The sequence below is a fragment of the Anas platyrhynchos genome, chromosome 1, assembly GCF_047663525.1.
Source record: "Anas platyrhynchos isolate ZD024472 breed Pekin duck chromosome 1, IASCAAS_PekinDuck_T2T, whole genome shotgun sequence".
NCBI lineage: Eukaryota > Metazoa > Chordata > Aves > Anseriformes > Anatidae > Anas > Anas platyrhynchos.
This window is the reverse complement of record NC_092587.1, coordinates 196,830,103-196,854,234: the sequence shown is the minus strand read 5'-3', so window position 1 is coordinate 196,854,234 and position 24,132 is coordinate 196,830,103. Positions and strand designations below refer to the sequence as shown.

At 39.0% G+C, this 24,132-nt stretch overlaps 1 protein-coding gene across 13 annotated transcripts in view; it reads left to right on the top strand.

Annotated features, from left to right (window-relative positions):
• The window catches only part of FAT3 (FAT atypical cadherin 3), a 419,198-nt gene that overhangs the window by 303,039 nt on the left and 92,027 nt on the right, over window positions 1-24,132 (top strand). For 12 of the 13 annotated variants that reach the window (XM_072032791.1, XM_072032790.1, XM_072032787.1 and 9 more), the window contains 3 exons: window positions 4,682-4,996; window positions 6,995-7,205; window positions 16,941-17,080. In XM_072032791.1, the coding sequence (XP_071888892.1) occupies window positions 4,682-4,996; window positions 6,995-7,205; window positions 16,941-17,080 (666 nt within the window). The remainder of the gene's footprint in view (window positions 1-4,681; window positions 4,997-6,994; window positions 7,206-16,940; window positions 17,081-24,132) is intronic. The other variant, XM_072032794.1, reaches the window with a different exon arrangement.

Genomic DNA, 24,132 nt, shown 5'->3' with positions numbered 1-24,132 from the left:
TGATTAATGTCACCAGCATTGAGGTCTGCTAGACCTAGCCTGTGTTTTAACCAATACTTTGGCAGTAGAGTCTCCTCCATGCCTTCTCCATGGTCATAAAAATAAGAAGTTTTCATATCTAACATTCCAGATGTTGCATGTTAATAACGTTGACCTTGTTTTTCACTGTGAAGGTCCACCACTGCAGAAATGTCTTTGTTGTTGATCTCTGGGGCTCCAGCATAAAAATGGATATGACCGAGTATCTCTCAGTCCTGGTTTCCTGTAAACTTATTTCAGGTAGTGTTAAAGTCTGCAGACCAAATGCACTGCAAAAGAGATGGAAATTGCCTTACCCAGATTTTCAAAGTTCTGTTGTTATACTGAATTTACTGTATTCTGCAGAAGGAAATAGTCTTTGTATGTTTTTCTAAAAATAATAAAAATAATAAACGTCTAATATAAATAGAAGAAATGTCAGGAGGTTATGTCCTGAAGAACACCTGTGTACCTGTTGAAGGTACATTATTGTTACTCTACCAAAGAGATTTCCAGGTGACCAAAACAGGTATGCCTGCTGGCTGACATGGTTCAGTAATATTATAAACGTTAAAGCCAACAGGTAAATTCAGATACCTAAAACACTGTTCATTTTATGAAGAAAATTACAGAGGAACTGTCTAGGTTATGGAAAAACTGCAGTGATACCTAAGAGTTTACCATGAAAGTGGTATATAAAGTCCATATTCTTGCTGTCTGGTGCCATCAGACCCCATAAAACATGTTTTCATTTTCCTTTTAAGATATTTCTGCCTTGGTGAATGGGGGACCAGCCCTTTGTATGGTGGGTCAGGAAATTAAACCTCAGCTGTTTCCATGGCTGTATCCCAGCTCTGGGAGGTGGTGGCTTCCATTTGGTCTGTGTTGACACAGCTTTAGCAGTGATATGTAACCAGAAGGGCAGAAGGAATAGCAGCTGGCCAACCCCATCTCATGCTGTACCTGGGCAAGGATCAGCGTGTCTGCACCCACTGGTGTCTGGATACCAGAGTCAGCATGGCTGGAGAAGGTGTTCAGCATGTAGAAAAGCACAAGCCAGCCAAGCAGCAATTCCTCATCTCCTCTGGGAAGGTTTGATGCTGACCTAGCTAATTTCCCTACCTTAATGACTCAGAGATTCACCTGTTCTGGGGTTTTTGATGCCATATCTTCACAAGGGTATGTCAAGAGTGTCTTCTCTATCATTGATGTATATCACCTTTTTTTCTTCTCTGTTTTCTTCCCACCATGCCATCTGCAGGCTTCTAAATGAAAGGACCTTGCTGGTCCTGAATGACAGCTTCTCTCCTGGCAAGCTGATGCCTTGCACATCTGCCTTTCTCATTTCCAGAGATACCAGCTGCGAATTAGCTTCTGTGTCCTACAAATGTCCCAAACTCCCTTCCCTCCTCTGTTACTTTTCTCTGTGATTTCCGGCTCTTTAAGAATTTTGCTGAGAACTATGGTTCTGTTTGAACTGAAATTGCATTGTTTAGAGGGGCCCCTAAATGCTGGCATGATGCAGTGTCCTGATGGAAGTGGTAACCTGCAGAGCAATGCTGGGCAGATGCTTCAGTCACCCCAGTTCCTTATGGTTTGTTTTGACACTGTGCTGGGTTGTCTGGGAAAAAAAAAAAAAAAAAAGTTATTTTGTTTTAATGTGGTGGTGCTATTTTTTGTTGCTTTGGTTTAGCTTTTTTTTTTTTTAATTTTTATTTTTTTGTGGGGGCAGAGAAAATTTCTGCAGCTCTTTACCTTGTTCATAGCTGGCATATAAAAAGCCTGGGCTGGGGTTAGGCTGATGGAGGAGAAAAGAGGGTCATATTCACATAATAATCACATAATCACATCTCTGGTGTGGGGGCGGCTTAGTTAATTAATTTACATGCCTGCAATGAGAGGGCTTTAACTCACACTTCAGCTTCCCATGTCTGGCACTTGGAGCTTCTCGAGCAGAGCTGGAACCTGTCGTTTTGAAAAGTTTTGAGTGTTACCCAGAGAAAAGGGCTTAGCTGGTATGTCGTCCTCTCCAGGGATGTAAAATTTTAGACAGAGCTGAACTGACTAACTCCAGGACTTCTCTGTTAATTTCTGTTAATTGCTTGACATTTTGTGTTTTAGCCATTTCTATTTTCAATTAGCTGTCAGCAAATATTTTCAGTGCAACTTTTCTGTTGCAGAAAGGATTTCCCACAAGTTTTGGCTTGCAAAAACAAACAAATGCCTGTACCTATTTGCTGCCATACCATTTAGTTGTGATTTCAGCAGTAACCTAACAAACTGTGAGACTGTGTGCTGGTAAGACATGAGGATGGCTTAGCTTCTCGAGCAGCATCTTGACTTAAACAGGTTTTTCATAACAGTTGCTTGGCTGCTTGTATCACTGTTTTTCAGAGATTTTGTTATTACTACTATTTGTAAACTTTTTCTCCACCCTGATTCATTTTTTTTGTTTGTTTGTTTTGTTTTGTTTTTTAGGTAATTGTTTTTAAAACTTGAGGAAAATGTGTTTGTTTTATTTTTTAAAACTTTCACTCATGTTCTGTTCAGAAAACAAGTTTCCTGAGTCTTAATTGTATTTCCTATGCATTAAAAGCCTTAGCCCCACCAAAAATACATTTTTTTTTTGTATTCTTGTCCAACATTTAAGTAAGTGTGTCTCCCCTTGTTTCTGTGCAGTACAGCTGTCCTGTACTGCCCAGTATCACTGAGTACTTTGTCTGTGGAGTCAGCAGAAATCCCGAAAGCGTTTTTTCTTTGTTAACCTGTGTTTTTGCTGAGAGCTCAGCCAATTCTGCCAAAGTAGAACAAAAATGGGATCAGCCTTAAAAGTGGGTCAAAAGTTATTCATTGCCTGTAATAGGAAGGGGGAATATTGGCAGAATTGGCTTTTTACTTGCTGAAAAAATTCTGAAGTTTTCCTGGAGCAGTAAAGCAGAATGGCTTAGCTCCCCGGTGGCATTGCTCTCTCATGATAGAAAGGCAAATCCACAGCCACATGTGCTGCCGTTTGGTGGGATAAATGCCATTTTGGAAAGTGTGTCAAATGGGATCTGCTCTCCCCACAACACACCAGCACCCACTGCCCCCTTTGCTGACAGGTGGCACCTTGGTGGAAGGCGTGATGGGGACAGTCCCGACTGGATCTCAGCTCCCCATCATGAGGTGGCCATCCCAGCAGGTGCTAATTGCCAACCCTGGTGGCAATGTTAGGAGCAAGAGGCCATTACACATCTCTGGGAGAACAGGCTGAGCTCTCCAAATAAGTTTCAGACTGATTTGGGGGATTTTATGTTGCCGCTATATATTGCCACACTATTTATTCATCTGTAAATAAGGGATTTAAGTCCTTAAGGTTTAAATCGCTTCTAATGTATCAGTTTTCAATAGTAGAGTTAAAAACGGGAAATAGAAATGGTGTTTTGCTTTTCTCTTTGAAAATGTTATTTTTCTGCTGATCTCAGTACTAAATCAGGGTTACTGTAAGTTTAGATATCTTGTTGCAAGGCAAGAACAACAGCATGGGACAGGATTCCCAGAAAATGTTTGCTTTGCCTCAGGATTGGACATGAGGAATATATTATTGTAAAGGAGCACAGAAACATTTAAGGAGAAATAAAGCACTGAGCAGTTAACCAGCAAAGCAATCGATGTGCAAGGATGGGTACAGGCCAGGCAACTGCACATAATATCTTGACTTGCTATCACAAAAAGTTGCTGCTGTGGGATTTTCCATGTTAGCATACATAGCTGAAAGTGAAATCTGAACTTATTTCGTGAAAACAGAAATAACTTTCTTATTTCTTTATCTTCAGGAAATGCAATCAAAAATTTTATGGAAAAGTTCGAAACATATTGATTGCATTTTGAATGCATATTAATGAAGCTCTTGAGTGTTTGTTGAACTTTGATCATCTTTTTCTCACAGTGTTTCACACTGAAAAGTATTAGTAATTATGTTTAAGTTGCAGCTAAATTGTTAATTAACTTTTGTCACAAATATTTTATTTCTTATGTATATGTGCCAGCATAGTGTGCTCTTTACAAAGTGCAGCAGACTTTTTTTTACTACATGCCTCTCTGTGCTTCTTACACTCATATAAAGTAGTTTTGGAAGTAATGAGCTGTCAAATCCCAGGTAATGAATAAAAAGAACCGACAGAAAATCCTGTCATTGTTTAAGAAATTCCAAATAATTAATGGGAAAAAATGACAGAGATTCTTTTAGGATTTAAGAAGAAATTCTTCATTGTGTGACTGAAGAAATTTTAAAATATGTTTGGGAAAAAAAAGTAGATATACTGCTTATGGCTTAATTCCAGTTCACTCTTCTTCTAAGATAAAGTCTTGCCAAGTTTGAGGTAAAAGGATTTGCTGTTTTGAGGAATAGGTTCGTCCTCCACAACTTACCTGTTATAGATTCATCTCAAAAGGAAAAATCTTCCTGATTCCTTTATTCGCCATTCTGGGTGTATTACAGATACGCACTCAGCATGCTTGTAGTGAGGATGTCTTGGGTAGAAGTATTTATCACATAGAACACCTTGTAAACTACAGGTTAGGTCTGGGGAAAGGGGGATATTTCCTCATGTTTCAAGATGCCTTTTTATGAAGTTCCGCTTTACCCATTCAGAATAATGCCTCTGCTGCTGTTGTTTTTCAGGTAACCGTCTCGGATGGGGGCACGTCTCCCAAGCAGTCCTCGGTTTGGGTGGTGGTCCAGGTTCTGGATGAGAATGATAACAAACCACAGTTTCCGGAGAAAGTCTATCAGATCAAACTGCCAGAGAGGGACCGTAAGAAAAGAGGGGAGCCAATCTACAGAGCTTTTGCTTTCGACAAAGATGAAGGCCCTAATGCAGAAATCTCATACAGCATTGTGGATGGAAATGATGATGGGAAATTTTTTATTGATCCTAAAACAGGGATGGTTTCTTCTAGAAAGCAGTTCACAGCAGGGAGTTATGACATCTTAACAGTAAGTACTCTTCCATCAGTATACAAACCCATGGTGTGACTTTTTTAAAAAACCAGACACTGTTATATAAAGAGTGATACATGATTGTTTAATCTGTGACCTATATATAAAGTCATAGATTATCTAAATGTGTTTTAAAAATCTCATGTTCACATATAGCTACAGACAAAAAATCAAGTTTGAGAGTGTTCATGCTGTGACATATACTGAATTATTCTGACTATTCAGAATTAGCTTGCAGATTGTTGACGTAAGTCATTCCCTTAAATGCACAAAACTGAAGACCAAGGGCTTGTCTGCTTACAAAATTATATCATGTTGAACTGGGCTGATGCAGCTACAAATGGATATACAACTATTGTGTGGACATAACTGCTTGCCCTCATGGAAAGGTCCTTACATTGTCCAAATCTGGAAGCTTTCAGGGAAGGGAAGTACTGTGTACTGTATGTAATAGTACCTTTCTTGGTGCATTAAAAGATTTAAGTGTGGCAGCAATTTCAGTTAAAAGTAATCTCTGTCAAAATTATTCTGCCACAATTCAAACCATGTAAACGTGGCCAAAGACAGAAAGGAGACAAGATGGTATTGTTGATATGAAGAAAGACAGAGCTTGCATGTGTAATCTTCATCTACAGCAACAAGCCACAGTTGTATTGGAGGAGTTCACCAAAAATGTAAAAAATAATAGACAGAAAATTGTCAGAGGTCCACAGTGAGGCCTGTAGTAAAGGAAGCAATGACATTTACATTCTATTTTACATTTATAATGAGCCTCTGTTGAGATACTTTCATGGGGTTGAAAATTGTGACAAGAAAACAAAAGCATAAATACCAAAATATTGAGAGATACCCAGTAATCAGAGGCCAGCACCCTTCGAGTGAATGCTTTTCACTGTGCAGAGGTGGAAGGCACGTCTGGGATCTGGCCCCCTTTGTAATGTAACAGCTGAAGGTCTTCTACTCAGCTTCTTTCCCCTAAGGGCCTGCCAGCCTGAGCCGAGCAGGGTGACGAGCGCTAACACGAAACCCACTTAACACATTTCCAGAGAAAGAAATAGGGTATGGTATTTCAGGAAAATATTTCCTATTTTAACAGGCATAGTAACAGCATTTTTGTACGCCGGTGGTCCTATATAGCCAGAAGCATTTACTTATAAAAGAAAAATCCCTCGTACTCCCAGGGCATTGATGTTGTTCACTGAAGCACCCATTTTGTAACCTACATTCTCCCTTGTCTTAACCCTAGTGTTTGTCACTGGTCATCTTGTCTTTTCTGTGCTAAAACCATAAAGCATGACAGGCAATTATTGATGGACTCAATCATATATAGACTCAATCATATTGAGTCTATCCATCACTCTAGTGTATATTATAAAATAAAGAATTAGAACCAAGCTGGGAGACACTAATGAACACTACTGAGAAACGAAAACAAGGAAAATAGAAGTGGAAAATCTTAACTTATATTTGTTTGGGAAAACGGGGGAAATGATCTGAAACATATTTAACTCAAATATAAATACTAATGAAGGTAATATAAGGAATACCAATCTTATCTGTAATACTGATGACTTGAAAGCAATCAAACGTGGTCTGGATGAGCATGTGTTGTTAAGTGCATGGCTTAAAACACAGGGACTGCCACCTTTGCTGCAAGACAGAATTGGCTGGAAGATGTCATCAGAGAGGGAAGCCAGCTCTGGAGACAGGGATCTGGGTATGGTGCACATCTCCAGGAGCCCTCACACCATCAGTTCTAAGTCAAAATATTTCACTTTTAGATCAGTCTTTTCAATGTAAAGTCAAAGTGTAATGGAAAAAACGAATAACAGTGAAGTAAATGCTTAAATCCCTCTTTTTTTTTCTTCTCCCTGGGATTTTGCATAAAAAATTAAAGGGCCATTTTCCAAGAAGGTGTCTTCTTGTGATAGAATTAGGTCTGAACTGCCAAGCTGGGATGCTCAGTCTGGGTCCTGTTTTCTTTACACCCACCAGATAAAGGCAGTGGACAATGGCCGGCCCCAAAAATCTTCAACTGCACGCCTCCACATCGAGTGGATAAAAAAGCCTGCGCCCTCGCCAGTGCCGCTGACTTTTGATGAACCCTTTTACAACTTCACCGTCATGGAAAGTGATAAAGTGACGGAAATCGTTGGGGTGGTCTCTGTGCAGCCATCTAACATCCCTCTCTGGTTTGATATTGTCGGTAAGTTGGGAGCCGGTGGCAATAGGAAGAAGCTTCAGAAGCAAAGCGTATGGATATGTGGTTTTGAGAGCAAGACAACTAACATGAACTGTCTCCCCAAAATTAAAACCACTTTTGTAATGCTGAAATGGAAATGCTATATATATATATAGCAATAACAATAATAATAATATTCCTGCTTTTGTTATGACTCCTTAGCTAAGCTGAAAAAAGCGCTGTATGGCTGAATTGTTTTTTTTCATAGTATGTTATTTACTGCAATCTTAATGTTGTCTGTCATTTAAATTCTATTGTCATACTTTGCTAATCTCATTTCTAAATGTATTTATGGTACTTAGACTTGCTGTCCCTCATTTCTCTCTTTCTTCACCTTTTTTTCTGCATTCTGTTCTTTTTTTTCTGCTTCCGACTGCCCTGCTTCAAGGTGGCAAGCATGCTCGAGAGATGTTCTATATTCTACAGACAGCTTGTGGGCAGAACTGTTCAACAGAAGGTACCCTTAGTGCAAACACATTTGCTAAATACAACTATCCAGGCTGCCTTTTATTTTTGCAAGTTCTTTGAGACAATTTATATTACATCTTTCATAAGTGCCTGTGACAGGATGCAATGCGACACATGGATGTGCTGCGTTTCTTTCTATGACAGCTTTTACCGTATTTGTGTCCAATTATTATCATTTTATTCACGGATTTTCCACAGTTTATCACAAATAATTAATTCAAACTTTTCACAGTCCAGTGCCATCCATTTAACTGTGAAACAGAATGGGATGCATCAACATATGGGTTACAAATGGAGCCACCAAAAGTTTGTCTTGAATGCAAGCTGAAAAAGAGAAATGTGTTTTGATGTGAGATTTCAACCACAAAATTGCCTCACATAAAATTGCTTACAAAAATAGGGAGGGAGAAGTATACTTAGCAAAGCAGAGGGAATGCCATAGAAGTATTAAAATCCCAGTGAAATGCACTTAAGGATGTAGTTGCCAGAAAGACAGGGACTAGAGGGTCTCACTTGGTTGCAGTGGAGAAACAGGAATCAATGTTCCTAAGCATTGTTTACTTGCTTCTGCTGTTAATTCGGTTATGTCATTTAAAATAAAAGATCTCCAAATCGAGACGTCCCCCAGCAGCACAATGACCCTGCAAAGTTACAGGAGTATTTAATATTTGCAGATACTTGTAGGTAATGTTTGTGTATCCTGGGATGTCAAACACTGTCTGCACAAAGCGGTGTTATTTAAATGAAGGGTTATAAAGCAAATACTATATGAAAGATTAGAGAAACAAAGGCCTTTGCCACAGACTTAGTGGAAAGGGTGCATCAGCAGTCTTTATTTACAGGGATTGAGCCCGGCTTCCATTTCAGCATAGCTATTTGTGGATGGGTTTAGCCCACAGGAAGGGCAAGGACCACAAGAGAAAGGGTCTGTCAGAGTCATTTTCATCCACCTTTTATTGCCAATTTGTGCAGATGAAAGGCAGAAGCAGCTGCATTTCCTCTTTGAATTTGTAGCAAGGTTTCTGGTGCCAACAGCATTAAAATTAAACCCAAAGCTATTATCATGTTCCGGGGTTCCTGCTAGCCTCTGGGGAAGGACAGCATATGTTTCCTACTGTTTCCCTCCCATTCCCTTGGCTGTTTCAGTATGCTGCATGCAATTTATTAGCTAATGTTTACATTCCCTTTTTCTTCCTCACTGACCCTAACTTTCGTCCCAGGAGAAATCCGTCTTTATTGATATTATTGACACTTTTTTCCCATTTGAACCTTTTGCTGGACTCCTCTGCCCTTCACAGCCTTTTGGTCTTTTCCTTGGTGAATTCACCAACTCATTAAAATGCTGCCTGTGTTAAGCACTGAGAGAAGCCCCCATTCTTCAGCTGCCTTCTTTTACATTGTTAGACTCATTTGCAATCTAGCAACACTTTATAATAATATTTCACGTTTGCCTCACAAACAGAGGTGATGGGAAGAACATAATGAAATTTAAGCCTTTAATTTGTCACTTACTGTGACCTTTATGGCTAAAATACTTCAAATGGATTAGAAGATTTTGGCTATTCAAACAATGCTAATGGTTTCCTTATAGGCTATAGCTCCTGATGCTGCACGATGCAGAGGGTCACGGAGACAGAGCTCCCCTAGACTTAATGAGAAATCGATGACCCTGACCATCCAGTTTGGTACTGTTGCCATATGAATGTTGCCATTAAATATTACTGCTGTTATTAACAACAGCGCTAGCAACAGCCCCCGTTTCTGCAATATGAACAGCCAGCAATCCCAGGCATGCAGATGACTTTGTTGTTCAGACGCTCTGCATACAGGCTGCAAAGACAAAGTCCACCCTGAGAGGGTTATAGATAGTGTTTCATATTTAGATTATCTCTGCTGCCTTTAGTCAGTGTCAGTATCAAGAACAATTATTCTTCTTGTTCTGCAATATCATCATGTAGAAAAAGAGATATCAATACTTTCCTTTTGGAGGAACACTGGGAATTCTTCCCTCAGAGGGTGGTGAGGCCCTGGCACAGGCTGCCCAGAGAAGCTGTGGACGCCCCATCCCTGGAGGTGCTCAAGGCCAGGCTGGATGGGGCTTTGGGCAACCTGGGCTGGTAGAAGGTGTCCCTGCCCATGGCAGGGGGTTGGAATGGAATAAGCTTAAAGTTCTTTTCCAACCCAAAGCATTCTGTGATTCTACAATTCTAACAGTGGTGCCTGCTGAAAAGCCCAATGAAAGACATAGGTTGTTAGTAGAAGTTAGTTCTAGGAAATGGAAAGCTGTACTGGACTGCTGATGCAAGAGAGGGTTGCTATGCTGTTGTAAAACCTAGACCTGATCCCACTCCATCTGGTATTTTGTGATTTTGGACCTCTGTGCACAGTTCACAGTAATGTCAACAAAAGCCCTGAAGGCTTATGTAGAGGCATAGTTTAATACAGAGTTTGCAGCTTGACCTTTATGTTTATGACCTTTTCAAACTAAATGGGCATTGGAATTCCAGAGGACCTCTTTTTTAATGCATAACATGCACTTTCTCCAAGCTAAAGAAGGGGGGAAGGGTGGCTGAAGATTAGGCTTTCTAGGCTGCTGCTTGCCTAACTACAGCATCTAATTTACACATACATTGTATGCACCTTAAAATACTGCTTGTTCTTCAGCTAATCACCTCTAAGATAGGGAATGGTGCCTTGCAGACAGGGAGACTAGAGACAAACAGGATTGGTTGGTTATTTTGTTGTTTAATTGGGAATGGTTGAGATGTCACTGCTGTTTTCTGTTTTCAGAATGCATTCAATACCATTCTCAGTTCATGCAGATCACACAATGCAAAAGACATGAATGCAGGTTGTTTCAGTTGTGTTAAATTTATTCAGTCATTTCCAAAAAAAAAAAAAAAAGTCTAATTTTAAAAGAAGTTCCAAGATAAATCATGACATCTTTATTTCTCCCAGGTAAATTGAACCCTCTGTTTCTTTCTTCCTTAGTGGTGGAAATGGTGTGATGATTACTTTGACCACTGGAGCTAAGCTGCATGGTGCTAGTTTTTGCTTAAGTAGCATGTTGCACAACATCTCTCTGATTCTCCAAATAGGCCTCCCTCTATCTTTCCCAGCCCATGCCTTAATAAAACAGACAAAATTTTAAAGTACATCTGGAGTTTTTTATCAAGGGTGCTTAAATGGCAATAATTTTAAGATCTATTAATTTTAATTAATAGTCCATATAATTCACAGTTCTGCAAATTTTCATTAACATCAAAAACATGTACCTCCCTAGCCTCCTTTCAATTATATTCTCTGAGAACTAGCTAATATACCTTCTAATTTATTTTCTGCTTTTTTGCCCTTACCTTTGGCTTCTTAGCAGCAAACCCAGAGCTTTGAATCTCCTTGCAATAGTTTTATCTTTCTGAAAACTTAAACTCTGCAGTATTTTCTTCTTCTTAGAGTGATGTAGTACATAAGACAATAAATCTTTGCATGTTATGTTACTAATATGTATTATGTTGTAATTAACAAAAGTCTGTAGTCGAATGAGTATTTCTTAAGGCAATCATTAAGTTTATTTCCTATTTTTGGAAACAGAAATATTTGAAATTTGGCTATTGGTTCTTTTCCTGGAAATCCTAGAGGCACTTCAGACTTGTCCGTGAGAGTCAGGGTGAATTTGCTTTCTGTATTCTCCTCTGAGTCTCTTCTCTGAGCAACGTGAGAGTTGTAGCAATAGACCCACTTTATCATCAGTGTCCTCAGTGTTGCTGGTTTACTTTGGGGCAAGACAAGTAAGAATCCTTTCTGCTCTGAGAAAAGTTGTCCCAGAGTATTACTCTCTAAATTAGGTTGTCTCCTGTATTTCTCTTCTCCGCTCTTCCGTCATGTTAAGCCAAATGAGACTTGTGTGAAGATTGTGATACATCCTGGCTTTTTTACATTTGAACATGTAGCTTAGCTTGTATGTTCTTTGCTATCTGCCAGTGAAGGAAGGGTCTTGGTTTGGGGATGTCCTCCTCCAGAATTCAGAGTAATTCATCTTGGCATCTAAGACCCAGCAATTCAGAATCTCCACAGTCATCAGACATTTCTCAGGTGTATATTCAATCCCACTCTTCTTGATCATTCCACTGGAAAAAAGGAAGAAAGGCCCTCAGATGGGACTCATCTGCCTACAACTCCTCCAGGTTTGCTGACATGTTTTCTTCTCAGAGGAGGAAATGATTTCTCACAGCAGGATAATCCTGTCTAAAACAGCGTATCAGCAGCTGATAGGAACATAAAGAGGCTCAGCCTCCTACCAAAAATAAGCTCCATCTAGGACGAGCACTACAAAATCACCTTCATTGCTTGCAGCAAATACAATAATCAAAATGCAAGCAGAATATGCATGAAAATGATTTTTTTTTCTTGAATTCAAAAAGGGTATAGTGGTAGCTGCACTGTATCTTTCCTTACACAAATTTGCTAGTTGATGTCTAGAAATCCCATTAGAAATCCCTTTTAAACAGTTCAGGAAGCTTCCCGTGACCAAATTGCACAAAATGTGTGGTAAGCTTGACGTCAGAAGATCCCCTCCTGTTAGTCATGTAAGATTCAATACCTTTTTTTTTTTTTTCTTAGCCATCTCTTTTTATAAAAGGAAAATTATTTTTTTTCTAGCATGCAGGACTTTTTTTTTTCAGAAGAAAAATATGCTGATAGTGATTATGAAGCCCAGAATTGAGCTAAGAAACAAGGTGACACTCCAGATTCAGTCAGAAAAATGTAATCAATGCTACTGTAAACCAAGAACACAACTGATAGGCTGTTGAATCAGAGGTGTTCAGGTTCAATTCCCTGATACCTCCTTCTTACATGTGCTACATAGCATCTCCCAAATTGAAAATAAGGGCTGTGCTGGAAAGAAGTCATGAAGCTGTAGCAAGGACCAACAAATAAGCTCCTTTGTACTAGGGGCTTCTTCTGCAGCTGTCCTGAGTTTGATAACATCTGGAATTGGCTACAGTTATATTGGAAAATCCTATATAAATGACAACATGCTTTCAGATAACATAAAAATCTCCTAGTTATGGAAATTTACTGCTTCCACAGTTTATGCAAGAGCATAAAGATCAATCTCGAGAAAGTAAGAGTAGAAATCATCTCATTTCACTTTAGATGTCCGAAGTATAGACATAAATATCCATGCTAGCTGTCTTTGGGAGTCTTAATAGTCAATTAGAGAAACAAAACACTTTCTGGATTAATTTATAACATCCAAACACAATGTACAGTCTCACCTAAAGATGACATTGCAACTAGATGTGGATTTTTCCCACCTTAAGGGTTTCAGTGTATCAGGGTATTTTAAGGGAATTCTTTAATCTGTATTGAAGATGTATCAATATTACATCTTAGCCTGCAGTGTATTGGCAACAACAGCCAATTTCTCTTAAGTCATTCAGTGTTAAAATGTCGTAGGACAACAAGTAGCCACTTTGCCCATTCAGTTAACTTGCCTTTTTTATCACTGATTTTCCTAAAGTGCCCAAGGAACTCACTGTGTTTGATCTTCATTTGAAATATTTCTTTCCTAATGCAATTGCAAGCACATTAGCAAAGACAGTTTCTACATATCTTGTATTTGAAAGCAGGTTTTACTAGATAATAAAAAGGAAAGCATGTGCCATGTGCTAGAAAATGGAATAAGTAATATAAATTCACATTAATAAAACTGAACAGATGAACAAAATTTCATCATCCTTAGCCTGCTTTCATCCTAAGATCATGATCAAAGAAATTGTTAAATGGTCAATAGTAACTCTGGTAAAACTGATACTGCTGAAGTTTACAGCAATGCAAATACACTTGCATCAAAAGGATTTGGAGTTACACAGCAGCATGCTTTTGAAAACTGGCCTCAGAATATTCAGTACTCCAGAAATGTGTAACGTTGACACCTCCTCAGCTGTCACCTCTTACAGCCTCAGCCCTCTGTCCTCGATGTGAACACATTTTGGAAGAAAGTTGCTTCCCATGCAATTCCCAGAATAGTTCAGCTGGACTAGTTTTTAATAGAAAAATCCTGTTGTTTTTTTAATACGACTCCTCTCTGTCTATACACTTTCAGCACCCATCTTTCAAATATAATTCTGTTGAGTGCTTCTCTGGGGTCTTCAAACAGGCCTTACACATACTTTACACATCTATTAAGACTTATAGTTTAGCATTTATGCCTAATTCAATAATTATACTTCAGTGTAACTTCAAAATAATTCATCATATGAGGTTCTGTTTTGAGGGTATGTCAAGGCTGAGGAGCAGTACAAAGTATTTCCAGACCATCCCTAGTACTTTAGATGAGCAGCAGGACACAATATACCAGGCCAGAAGAGAAGTTATTCCCAGAAGTTCAACCATTTGGCAAGTTCTTCATTGCCAAGAGCTGACTGTGGTCTATTAAAGTGTACCATGCTGAATAAAATATAAATCAGTATTTCACTCTAGAAGATATTATAACCACAGATCTCACAATGGGTTGTTCTTTGACCCATCCCTGACTCACTTTTGATGCAGTTTCTGCATTGTTTAATAGAAGATGAATCAATATGGAATAAAGTGCATTGCCTGGTTAGTTACAAGTATAGGCTAGAGTGGGGTGGCTGGTGCCCAAGAATTATTTGTTTATCCCTAGACTATTTTGGAAGACATCTATACCATATAAAAAAAAATCACGTGATTTCGTGATTTATTCAGTTCATATTTTATGGGAAGAGTATACTACATTTTGTGAAAGTGTTTTTAAGAAGTTGGGGTATTCGCAATACACATACAGTGCCTTCCACACCTTACAATAAGCCAACAGAAGAAGGGCATTTGAAACATTTATTGTTAATTCTTCCATTTTCCTTCTTGGAATTTTTAAAGGCAGGGTTTCTTTGGACATGTATGCCAGTTGATAGCATATAATTTTTGAGTGCTTATTAAGATGGTTATTATGCATCTTGAAGTATAGGCTTTCATTTTGTTTTCATGGTTATCAGTATGAAACATTCTCTTTGTGAAGTGCCTACTGTCCCAAGGCTAGCTTCATTTCAGCAGAGATTTCCTCACAAGAATCTCATACTCTCTTCTTCAAAGGATGCTTTTTCAGCATTACTTTTCATGGTACAGTTTTTCTCAAGTAAATCAATTTAAAACATTAATTGGGAGATGACATCTTTTTTCTGCCAGACTAACCTTAATAATAATAATAATAATAATAATAATAATAATAATAATAATAATAATAATAATAATAATAATAATAATAATAAACTGAACATATGATCAATGTCCAAATACTTTAGTATTGCTTAAATGTCAAGGACAATTACTTTTCTTTCCTAGTGTAAAATAATTTTAAACATATATATATATATATAACAGTCAAGAAAAAATATGCAACTTGGGCTTGCAGAAGGAGGTTAGGGAATAAGCAATGTTTCTATGCTCCATAAATCACAGCAGATCCAGTGTCAGTGTTTTCTTGGAGAACCACAACAGCATCTGTTAGGCTCAGAGCTATAAATATGTATATACATATATTCAGCATAGGGAAGCCTGATGTCAAGTCTGAAATGATCATATTTGGATTTTTTTCAAAGGGCAGAAGTTCACCAGTTCTGTCTTTTGCATAGATCACCTGTTCTCTTATTCCTTCCCCCCTATTCTTCTCACCTTCCCTGAATGGCCTCCAAGGCAGATACTGACAAAGCAGTGCTTCTTCTAGCTTACTCTTTCTTTGAAGTAACTTGAGCAAAAGTGAAGGTTTCTCCATGTTAAAGTATTTAGGGGCCGCAATTTCATTCTGCTCACCTGCAGTTATTCCTCTAAATCTGAAAATTCTTGGAATCCCAAAGCCTTTCTCCTCTCACTAAATGCATGACTGTTTCTGAGAATAAGTCCAGTCATTGATCAGCAAATCATGCAGATACAGGACTTGAAGGCAGAGCAAGGAAAACTGTCCCCTCCTCTTCTCTGTCTCCAGCCCTAAAATGAGAGACATTTTGTGATAATACAGCAGCTACAATATATATATACATATTTATTTTGCATAAGAACCAAGTCAATGGAATGGAGATGTCTTTCTACCTGTGGATCTAATGCCGAGACAGCAGCTCTTACACAAGTTTTATTGCCAGTGGGACTTGAAAGCATTTTACCACTTTGCAGAACTGGGTTGTCAGAGTCTGTAGCTAGTGGCATTGCATTGCTGTGTGATGAATATACCTTAAGAGTTCGTTTGTCAGCAGTGTTGTGTTCCACCTCTCCCTGTCCCCAGCCTCCAAAAATTACAGACTCAACTCGTAATAAATTTCACTTTAGAGTTGAGTGAGTAAGAAGCAGCTTAGCAGCAGGGAGTGTATGCTTTACTTTTGAACATAATGAGTGGTTCTAATTTATAAACTATAGCTGTGGCTGAGAAATCCTGTAACCCTTTAATCTCAAATTATTTATGGCTTTCTCCTACTTTTTAATAGATTTTTTTTCTTTTACTTTTTTTTTTTTTTCTTTTACCTGAGACTCAGGAGGGTTTTTTCACTGCTGCATCATTCAGTGTGTGACAGGATAAGGGGATATTAGTTTCAGAACAGTGCTTTGTGAGGGTTTTTTTAATGGAAAGGAATTTATGATGTGTATCCTGTCAGATCTATTTAAATAATTCCTAAAAGACTAGTAGAATGTGACCTTTGCTGCCAGTAATTTTCATTGTCCTTGAAATTAACATAACAAATCTCTATTTGCATTTTTAAAATTTATTATAATTGTAATTTTTAGACTCAATGGTCTTCGCACCCACAAGCATCAGTGAGAAATTCCTGAAAATAAAATTTGTGGAACAAAACCATCTTAAAATGATTTTTATACAAAAAGATTATTGTGCTTGTTCATTACTCAAACTGCAAGGGCAACATCTTACGGGCTTATAGCCATTGCATTCTTTTTATAGACTCAGTTATGGTTCACTTAAATATACAGCTAGATTTTTTTCTTGCAGTGCATTTTAATGATATCTGCTTTCCAATATACAAACTGTGCTTTGAAATATAAATGAGTTACGAACAAAGAAATATCAGTAGATGTACTGTGTATGCTAAGGCAAGCCATTAAGATGGATGCCAGTAAACAGATATGCCCACTTGTAGGAACATTTGCAATGGAAATTTTCCAGAGATGGCTAATTTAATTGTATTTTTGTGCAACAATTAGGAGGGAATTACGATAGTTCTTTCGACGCGGAGAAGGGAGTGGGCACTATTGTCATTGCAAAGCCCTTGGATGCAGAGCAGAGGTCAATATATAATATGACTGTGGAAGTCACCGATGGAACAAACATTGCCACGACACAGGTAGAATATCACATTCCTTTTCTGGCAAGTTTTTCATTTGTTAGTGGAATGTATATGCTATAAAAATTAATAACTTTGCCATTCAACTAAAACCTCATCCTTTGAGACCACTGTTAACTAATGGAGGGGATATTTTTCAGAGGCTTTCCGTCTGGTTGTGTAAAGAATGGACTGGTGAATGCTTCAAAGTGGTATTTCTCCTTTTGTCCTCTTCGTGCTCACATAAAAGTAATTTGCCTTCCTCCAGCTGAGGGAGTCCCTATCACCAGCAGCAATGATAGATTTTGACAATTGTATCACCACATAATGGTCCAAAATACAACAGTGCTTCTGTGATGTTGGGGAATATTGCTATTGATTGTATTAAAAGGAATTTATACCTCTCATCCTCCCAAGACCCAAATGCGTGACACCAAATCAATTGTTCAGAGACAAAATTGTTCAGAGGGGACACTTAAAATTTAAAGGATCTCTCCTTTTAGTGTCACTGTCTGTGATTACATTGTCTTTTGGGGGACAGCCCCAGTCAACTCTTTAAAACCAGTCTTTCTGATCAGAGTCAGAGCCTTTCAGCAATTAAAAAGGCCAGATAAATGTGAAGGACTAGGATAATGCTGGCTCTGCCACATCCCTGGGGGAGATCCTGACACACAGCTTGGGTGTCTGATCAGTGGGAACCAGTTTGGGGAAGGTGGTTGGCACATTTGACTAATTTGCACCACTCTGGAATCGGGACATGATGACACAGGGACATAGCACTGGGACAAGGACTTCTCGGTCCAGGCAGCGCTGGGATGACTCCAAAACCCAATAATAGGTGGGGTTGTGGGGTATGGGTTAGTTAGAGCCTGAAATCTTACATCAGAATTAGTGTCCAAGTGTAAAGTCTGCTATAGCCTAAATATTATTTGACACAGGGAGAGATACATACTTGCTTGTACAAGACACCTGTGTGCAGTCTTGAATCCCAGTTTAAATATGGTCTATAAAGGAAATAAAAAAAATAGGCTGGTGACGTTATTTGTTACATGATAATGCAGAAAGAAACATTTTTATTTATATAGATACATACACTCACAGGTAGATTCTTCTGTCTTTCCTTGCCTTTGTGCTCAAAAGGTTCAGATATAGATCTGTATGCACTGAGTTGCAACACTGACGTTCCTAAGAGAGCGTTAAATCACTGAGTGCTTTCTGAATCCAAATTCTTGTTTATAACCAACCCTAAAATCTCTATCTAATTATCCCTATCTGATAACTTCTCCTGATAATCCAGTCTTGATAAAAAAACATCAGTTGAGAGTAAGTTCAGTGGCAGGAAATCTACTATTTTCCCTGTTAGTTTAAGTAATTAATTGCCTCTCGGCTGAAAACATTCCTTATTTTTTAACTTGATTATATCTGGCCTGTATTCCCTGTTATGCCTTTCTCTGCTCGATTAAAGAGCTCTTTAAAAACCAGTATTTTCTCCCCAGGAAGGCACTTACACAGAGCAGTCAATTCACCTCCCAGTCTTCCGGCAGACAAGCGAAGGAGAATGACTGACCTCTTTACGTTCTCTTTCCATAAGGCAGTTTCTTCAGCCCTCGAGTAATTTCTTGTTTTGTTTTGTTTTGTTTTTTTCAGTCTTGGCGACATTCTCAGGCCACATTTCAGAAGTGGGGTGTTGAATCCCTAGCCCAACAGTTATTTCTTGCAAACAATTCAGCCAAACAAATATTAAAAAGCAGGGGGAATTTCAAACATGCTGGATGCAAATAATTTGTATTTTCCTGGATATTGTGTTTCTTGTTTTTGCTGCTTATGATTTAATCAAATGACCCCTGCGACAGTCCTCAAAAGCTATTTGATGAAAACCCTACATTTTTAATTAAAACATATGGTAAAAACATATTTCAGCAAAGCTGTTGCATTCTAAAAGAAGCCTCAGCATTCTTTTTAACAGTGATGTGACCTATTTTAAAAATGTAAGATAGTGATCTAAGATTGCATTTGATAATCAGTGATGGGTACAAGCCCTCCTTCCCTCCACTTCCTTCTCTTTACATGGTTACTGTTTGGGGATTTAATTGTGGCCTGAACAACATCTGAGAATTTGTTTCTTTGACTGTTCACAGCAGAGATTTCAAAAGCAATCATTATCTCTAACCTGCCGGAACGATGGCCTGCCTAATTATCCCTCCATGCTACAAAACTTTCAGACTGTATTTTTGACTGTACTTCAGAGCCTTTGGTGACCTTATTCGTCTTCATTTCCTTTTAGAAAAAAAATATAAAAAACTGATAAGTAATGTCATAGCAAGTGTCATAGAAAGTGTCAAAAAAGCATCTGCTCATGGCTGTCAGTGGCCTTGTTTGAGTTCCGGTAAAATGACCTTGGAATTATTTTGTCTCATGTGCACAGCAACACCTGCATTTCTAACTATAGCTGCAAAAAGATACAGTAGAAGAGGAAGTGGTAGGAAAGCAAATGTATAAATTCATCCACTTGTACAGCAATCAAATAATACAAAGCCCCCCAAAAGCGCAGTGGTTCATTGTGAAGCAGCTGATCATCAGCGTGCCAAATGGAACAGTCTTGCTTTTTATTCCACCGCACCTGTTCCCCTTTATCTCTTTCTGGCCTTTTGTCTGATACGCAGTTGGAGGTGGCAAAATACAGCGTAAAAATGCCAAAGATTTTTGCTTCAGTAACATGATCCCTGGCACGGTCTTGCGTAAGTTTCTTCAGCAATGCTCCTGCACGCCTTGGATTCTGATAAACTGTTTGCTTCCTTCGTGCCTTACTGCACACATGGTTCACTGCTCTACCATCAGAGGAAGGAAACGATTTTGATTTAAAAGCTACATCTGTTGTATTAACAGTTCGCTGTTGTGAAAAGAGGTGAAGAGAACATAAGGAACATTTAAAAAAAAATAAAAAATCACCAATTTCCTTTGTAACCGAAGGTGTAATCAGTTTGGGAGCGATTAGCAGAAAGGAATGCAAGCTCCCAGGTGAGAAGCACAGCAGCAGGACTTGTTGAGCTGCTGCCTCTCACCGTGCTGCCATGCTCCGAGCACGGTGGCGATGGGGGAGGATGAAGAAATGTTGACTAGTTTGATTTATATATTTGGAGTGTGGGTTCAAAGCTTCTGTCAGGTTGATTAACTTCTAGGAAGGCTAAGTCAGGAATAAGCCGCGGAGAGCTTTTGTATTTTTTTTTCCCCTTAGCTTAATTCATCATTGCTCAAGGCCACATGGTAATTTATGAAAGGCTGAACATGTACATTGGCCCTAAATCCCTGCGAAACATGATTCCTGCAGCTGCCAGGCGAGCTGTTGGCCTTGAGGAGGGGATGGGGGGACAGGGCTTCTGCTTTCCACGTGCTGGCGAAAACTGGGACCACGTCTTTCTGGAGCAGCCTGCTCTTTGCCACCAGCAGGGTGGGAGGGGGCCTTTTGTCCTTGCACGAGCAGAGAGAGAAACCTCCAACAAGAAACCAGTGTAATGGTATGCAATGGTATCTAAACACCCATTCCTGACAGAATATTGACTTCCTTTGACTAAGTGGCATCAGAGATTCTCTTGGTCATGCCTCAGGTTTATACCAAAATTTCTGCTGTTGGTTTTCTTTTTCTCCACTGGACAGCTCACATCCTTTACTTTCAAGCATAGCATAGGAATAGTGTATTTTTTTTAATAATGCATACTGCTAAAATACCCACAAAAGTACAGCACACTGGGAAACGATCATCTAAGTGATGATATCTTTCACTTTAATGGAGAATCTTGTACTAGCAGGCAATTATTTTTTGAAGAACAAACTCCTGGAGTCACAATATTATGCATAAAAAGGCAGTCTTCTTTCATATATTTCCTTGCCTCCTCCTTGTTCTCATCATCCTAGCACTGAAAAAAAGATGCTTTAAAGCATGAAGCCTGATGCTTCCAAGCTAGCAGGCAAAAAATGCCTCAGTTTCAGTTACTACAAACCTTCTCACTATTTGCTGGTGAAGGCAGTTCACCTAGTGTGGGCACTCAGAGGGGAACATACACTTCCCCCTGAGAAGTGTTTGTAGATCAATACATGGTCACTTGCAGTGCCTTCAACATGAACCAACGAGGCTGAAATAGCAGGAGGGAGAAGTTACCACTCATTGCCCCTCCTGTCTCTCCTTGCAAAAGGTTGTGGAATATAATTCATTCTGCTGCTGTGGATTGACCTTTAGCTGCAAGTTTCAGGATAGCAAACTTGCTCTCACCTGTCAGAAAACATTTTCTTTATAAGGTGTTGTTTGTTTTTTTTTACAACAAGGAGCTGATCAGTCGCACTGAGTGAAGGTGGTTCTGTTAACTAAACTGTGAAAAGTGCTACTTAGAGGACTGTGACCACTATGTAGATAAGACATCAGAACACAAGAGGCATTTTTACGGTGACATTTGGCCCTTTGGTGAGTCTGCAGCTGTTAAACAAGTTTAAGCCCTCAGAAAAGTCAAAATTCAGCATTTTTGCACACACATCTCCAGCAGAGTGGGAATATGCCGAGATGTCGACTGCTTCTGAATAAATCGCTCCTCTGAAGACAGACACCTTGAGCAGTGCCCTTGCAGGCAGTGGATCCTTATAGGATGAAGAAGAAGATGTGGTGTTTCCATTCAGTTTTTTACTTCTGCTCAGTTGAATGCTTCTTCCAAGCTAGAAGTATCCTAATCCTACTTTTTTTCTGACCCATCCAGCAATCTCAGCACTGGTTTGCCTGGGAAACAAAGATTTTTTCCCCCCTATTTTAGTACAACACAAGGAGCACGGTAAAGTATAAATAACAAGCCATTGAAGTTCACAGGGAAACTGTTTGCATTTTTATGTTAAGGTTGGGGCTTGGAGAGAGAACAACTTGTCAGGAAGAAGCAAATAAAGCTGTGTGGTAACACTATTGAAAGCAATATTAAATCAAAATAGGTTTTCAAAAACCCGTACAAAAGCGTAACCTGAGTTTACGCAATTCAGGCACTTAATAGGTTGTATTACAACACTGTGCCCAGACCAAGCAATTAGCCAAGCAGATTCTTCCAGCTTCAAATGTCTATAAAGCAGCTCCTGGCATGTATCCAGTCTTCACTCAAATACGTTTGTGCCTAAACCAAAGGTATTTGTGATGGGCAACATTAAAAACAGCTTTGGAGAGACTTCCTGCATTAGGTTTTGTTCTGCCTTGATTTGATTGTATTTCTCTAGGCCTTTCACTTACCATTTTGAATACAAAATCTTCGCAAATGGTCTGAGTGTTACTTTGCCTAATTTGTAAGCTTGGAGGCCCGTGAATCCTTTATTTGAAACTTGCTTTAACTGTGGGAAATAGGAAGTGAGCGGGGAGAAGCAGATCTTTTATAGCGAGGCGCTGGTTCGGACTATAAATTAGGCCGTGCACAATGGAAGCAGCAATCGGCAAGCCTGCCTTTCTGGAGCCTGCCATGTACTGGAACAGATCCGAGCTTTCAAGGAGAACTGGGCAGAGACTGCTTTGCTGCAGGTTTGCTTTATGAGCGTGGAAAAAAAAAAAAAAAAAAAAAAAGACTTGCAGCTAATGTTTGTCTGTGGAAAGTGTTTTAGTGTTTTAGGACCTTGCATAGTCTGCAGCAAGAGGAATCCCTACTTAGCAGCAAACAAACAGCAAGCATTTCCATTTGTCACCTTCTGGAGATGCTGTTATAGCCTGTCTTGGCTTTTGCAGAATGGGTATTGTCACAGCTCAACACTTGGGCACCTATGGAATAATAAATGCTATTTATGTAACACAGTTCATTCTAGTCTTATATTCCATTTGGAAATAAATCTGAAGAAAATATGAAAGTACACATACACTGTGAGTCTTTGAGTGCCTTCGGTAGGATAAGACTTGATTTTAGGTGTTTTTTTGAAAGACATGTTCCAGGCTGGTTAAAGCTCAAAGCTTCAAGGAGCAGAGTCACGGCCCTTGTAAAGTCAGTGGGAAATTTGCCAGTAGTACCAAGATGTTATGTCCAAGTTTGGCAGCCATTAAATGAATTTGAGTAACTTTTCCTCATATTAACGATCTAGTGGAATTCAGCTTGCTCAGTCTCACATATGTTTGTAGGATCTGATTTTCTATGAGCCTGGTGTTCGTGTCAATGTAACATTTGTCCTTTATTAAAAGAAAAGATTTTCCCCTCTTTTTAAATAACACCTTACTAGAAGTCATGCTGCCCTGGCAGGAAATTTCTGCATAGGAAAGTAGGATTTTAAAATGAACTAATAAAAAGTGGGGTGGCTGAAAAATAAACCTAAGAATGCAACCCTGAACTTCTTCCCCACTTTTACTTCTCACATGGCTTTGGTAAATCATTTAGTCTTGCTGCCAGGCAGTATTTTCATGTGTACAGGATGAGGATAATAATAGTCACTTGCTCTGCCAAAATGCTATAAGGACTGAAGGACTAATATCTACTCTAAATGGCCCTTAAGTTCCATTTTATTTGACGTTATTTGTTTTCAGGTAGCTCCTAAGACTGTCAAATTCTGAAGAACATAGAGTTACTTTTTTTTTCCATAGCTGAAAGGTTTGACAGAACACTGTAATCAGTAGTCACTTACATAGTCTGATTTCCTTGTGTCACGAGGAAGATTTACTCCCACCCCAGCCCCCAGCGAGGAGAGACCATAACCTTAAAATCACAGTTGACTCACGGGGATTTTGAGGGACAGCTGACGAAAATAAGAAATGCTCTAACTCTGTTTTGATAGAAGAAATTATGAATCAGTAACGACCTCTTTATTCATTAGCATCTCTAAGCCACTGTCTTTCATCTCCAGATGGAAGTGGCTGTTGAAACACAGAGTATGTAATAAATAATGTGTATTGCAACGTGGATCACTTGACAAATCACTAAAATGCTGTCATCTCTAAGTAGTAAACCGCCTGCGACTTAAACAGGCACTTGATTAGTTTTACAGTAGGCAGGAAGTGAAATAATAGTAATAATAATAATAATAATAAAGTTCTGTTCTTGAAACTCTCAAAACAACATTGCATATAGTTCCCTGTGAGT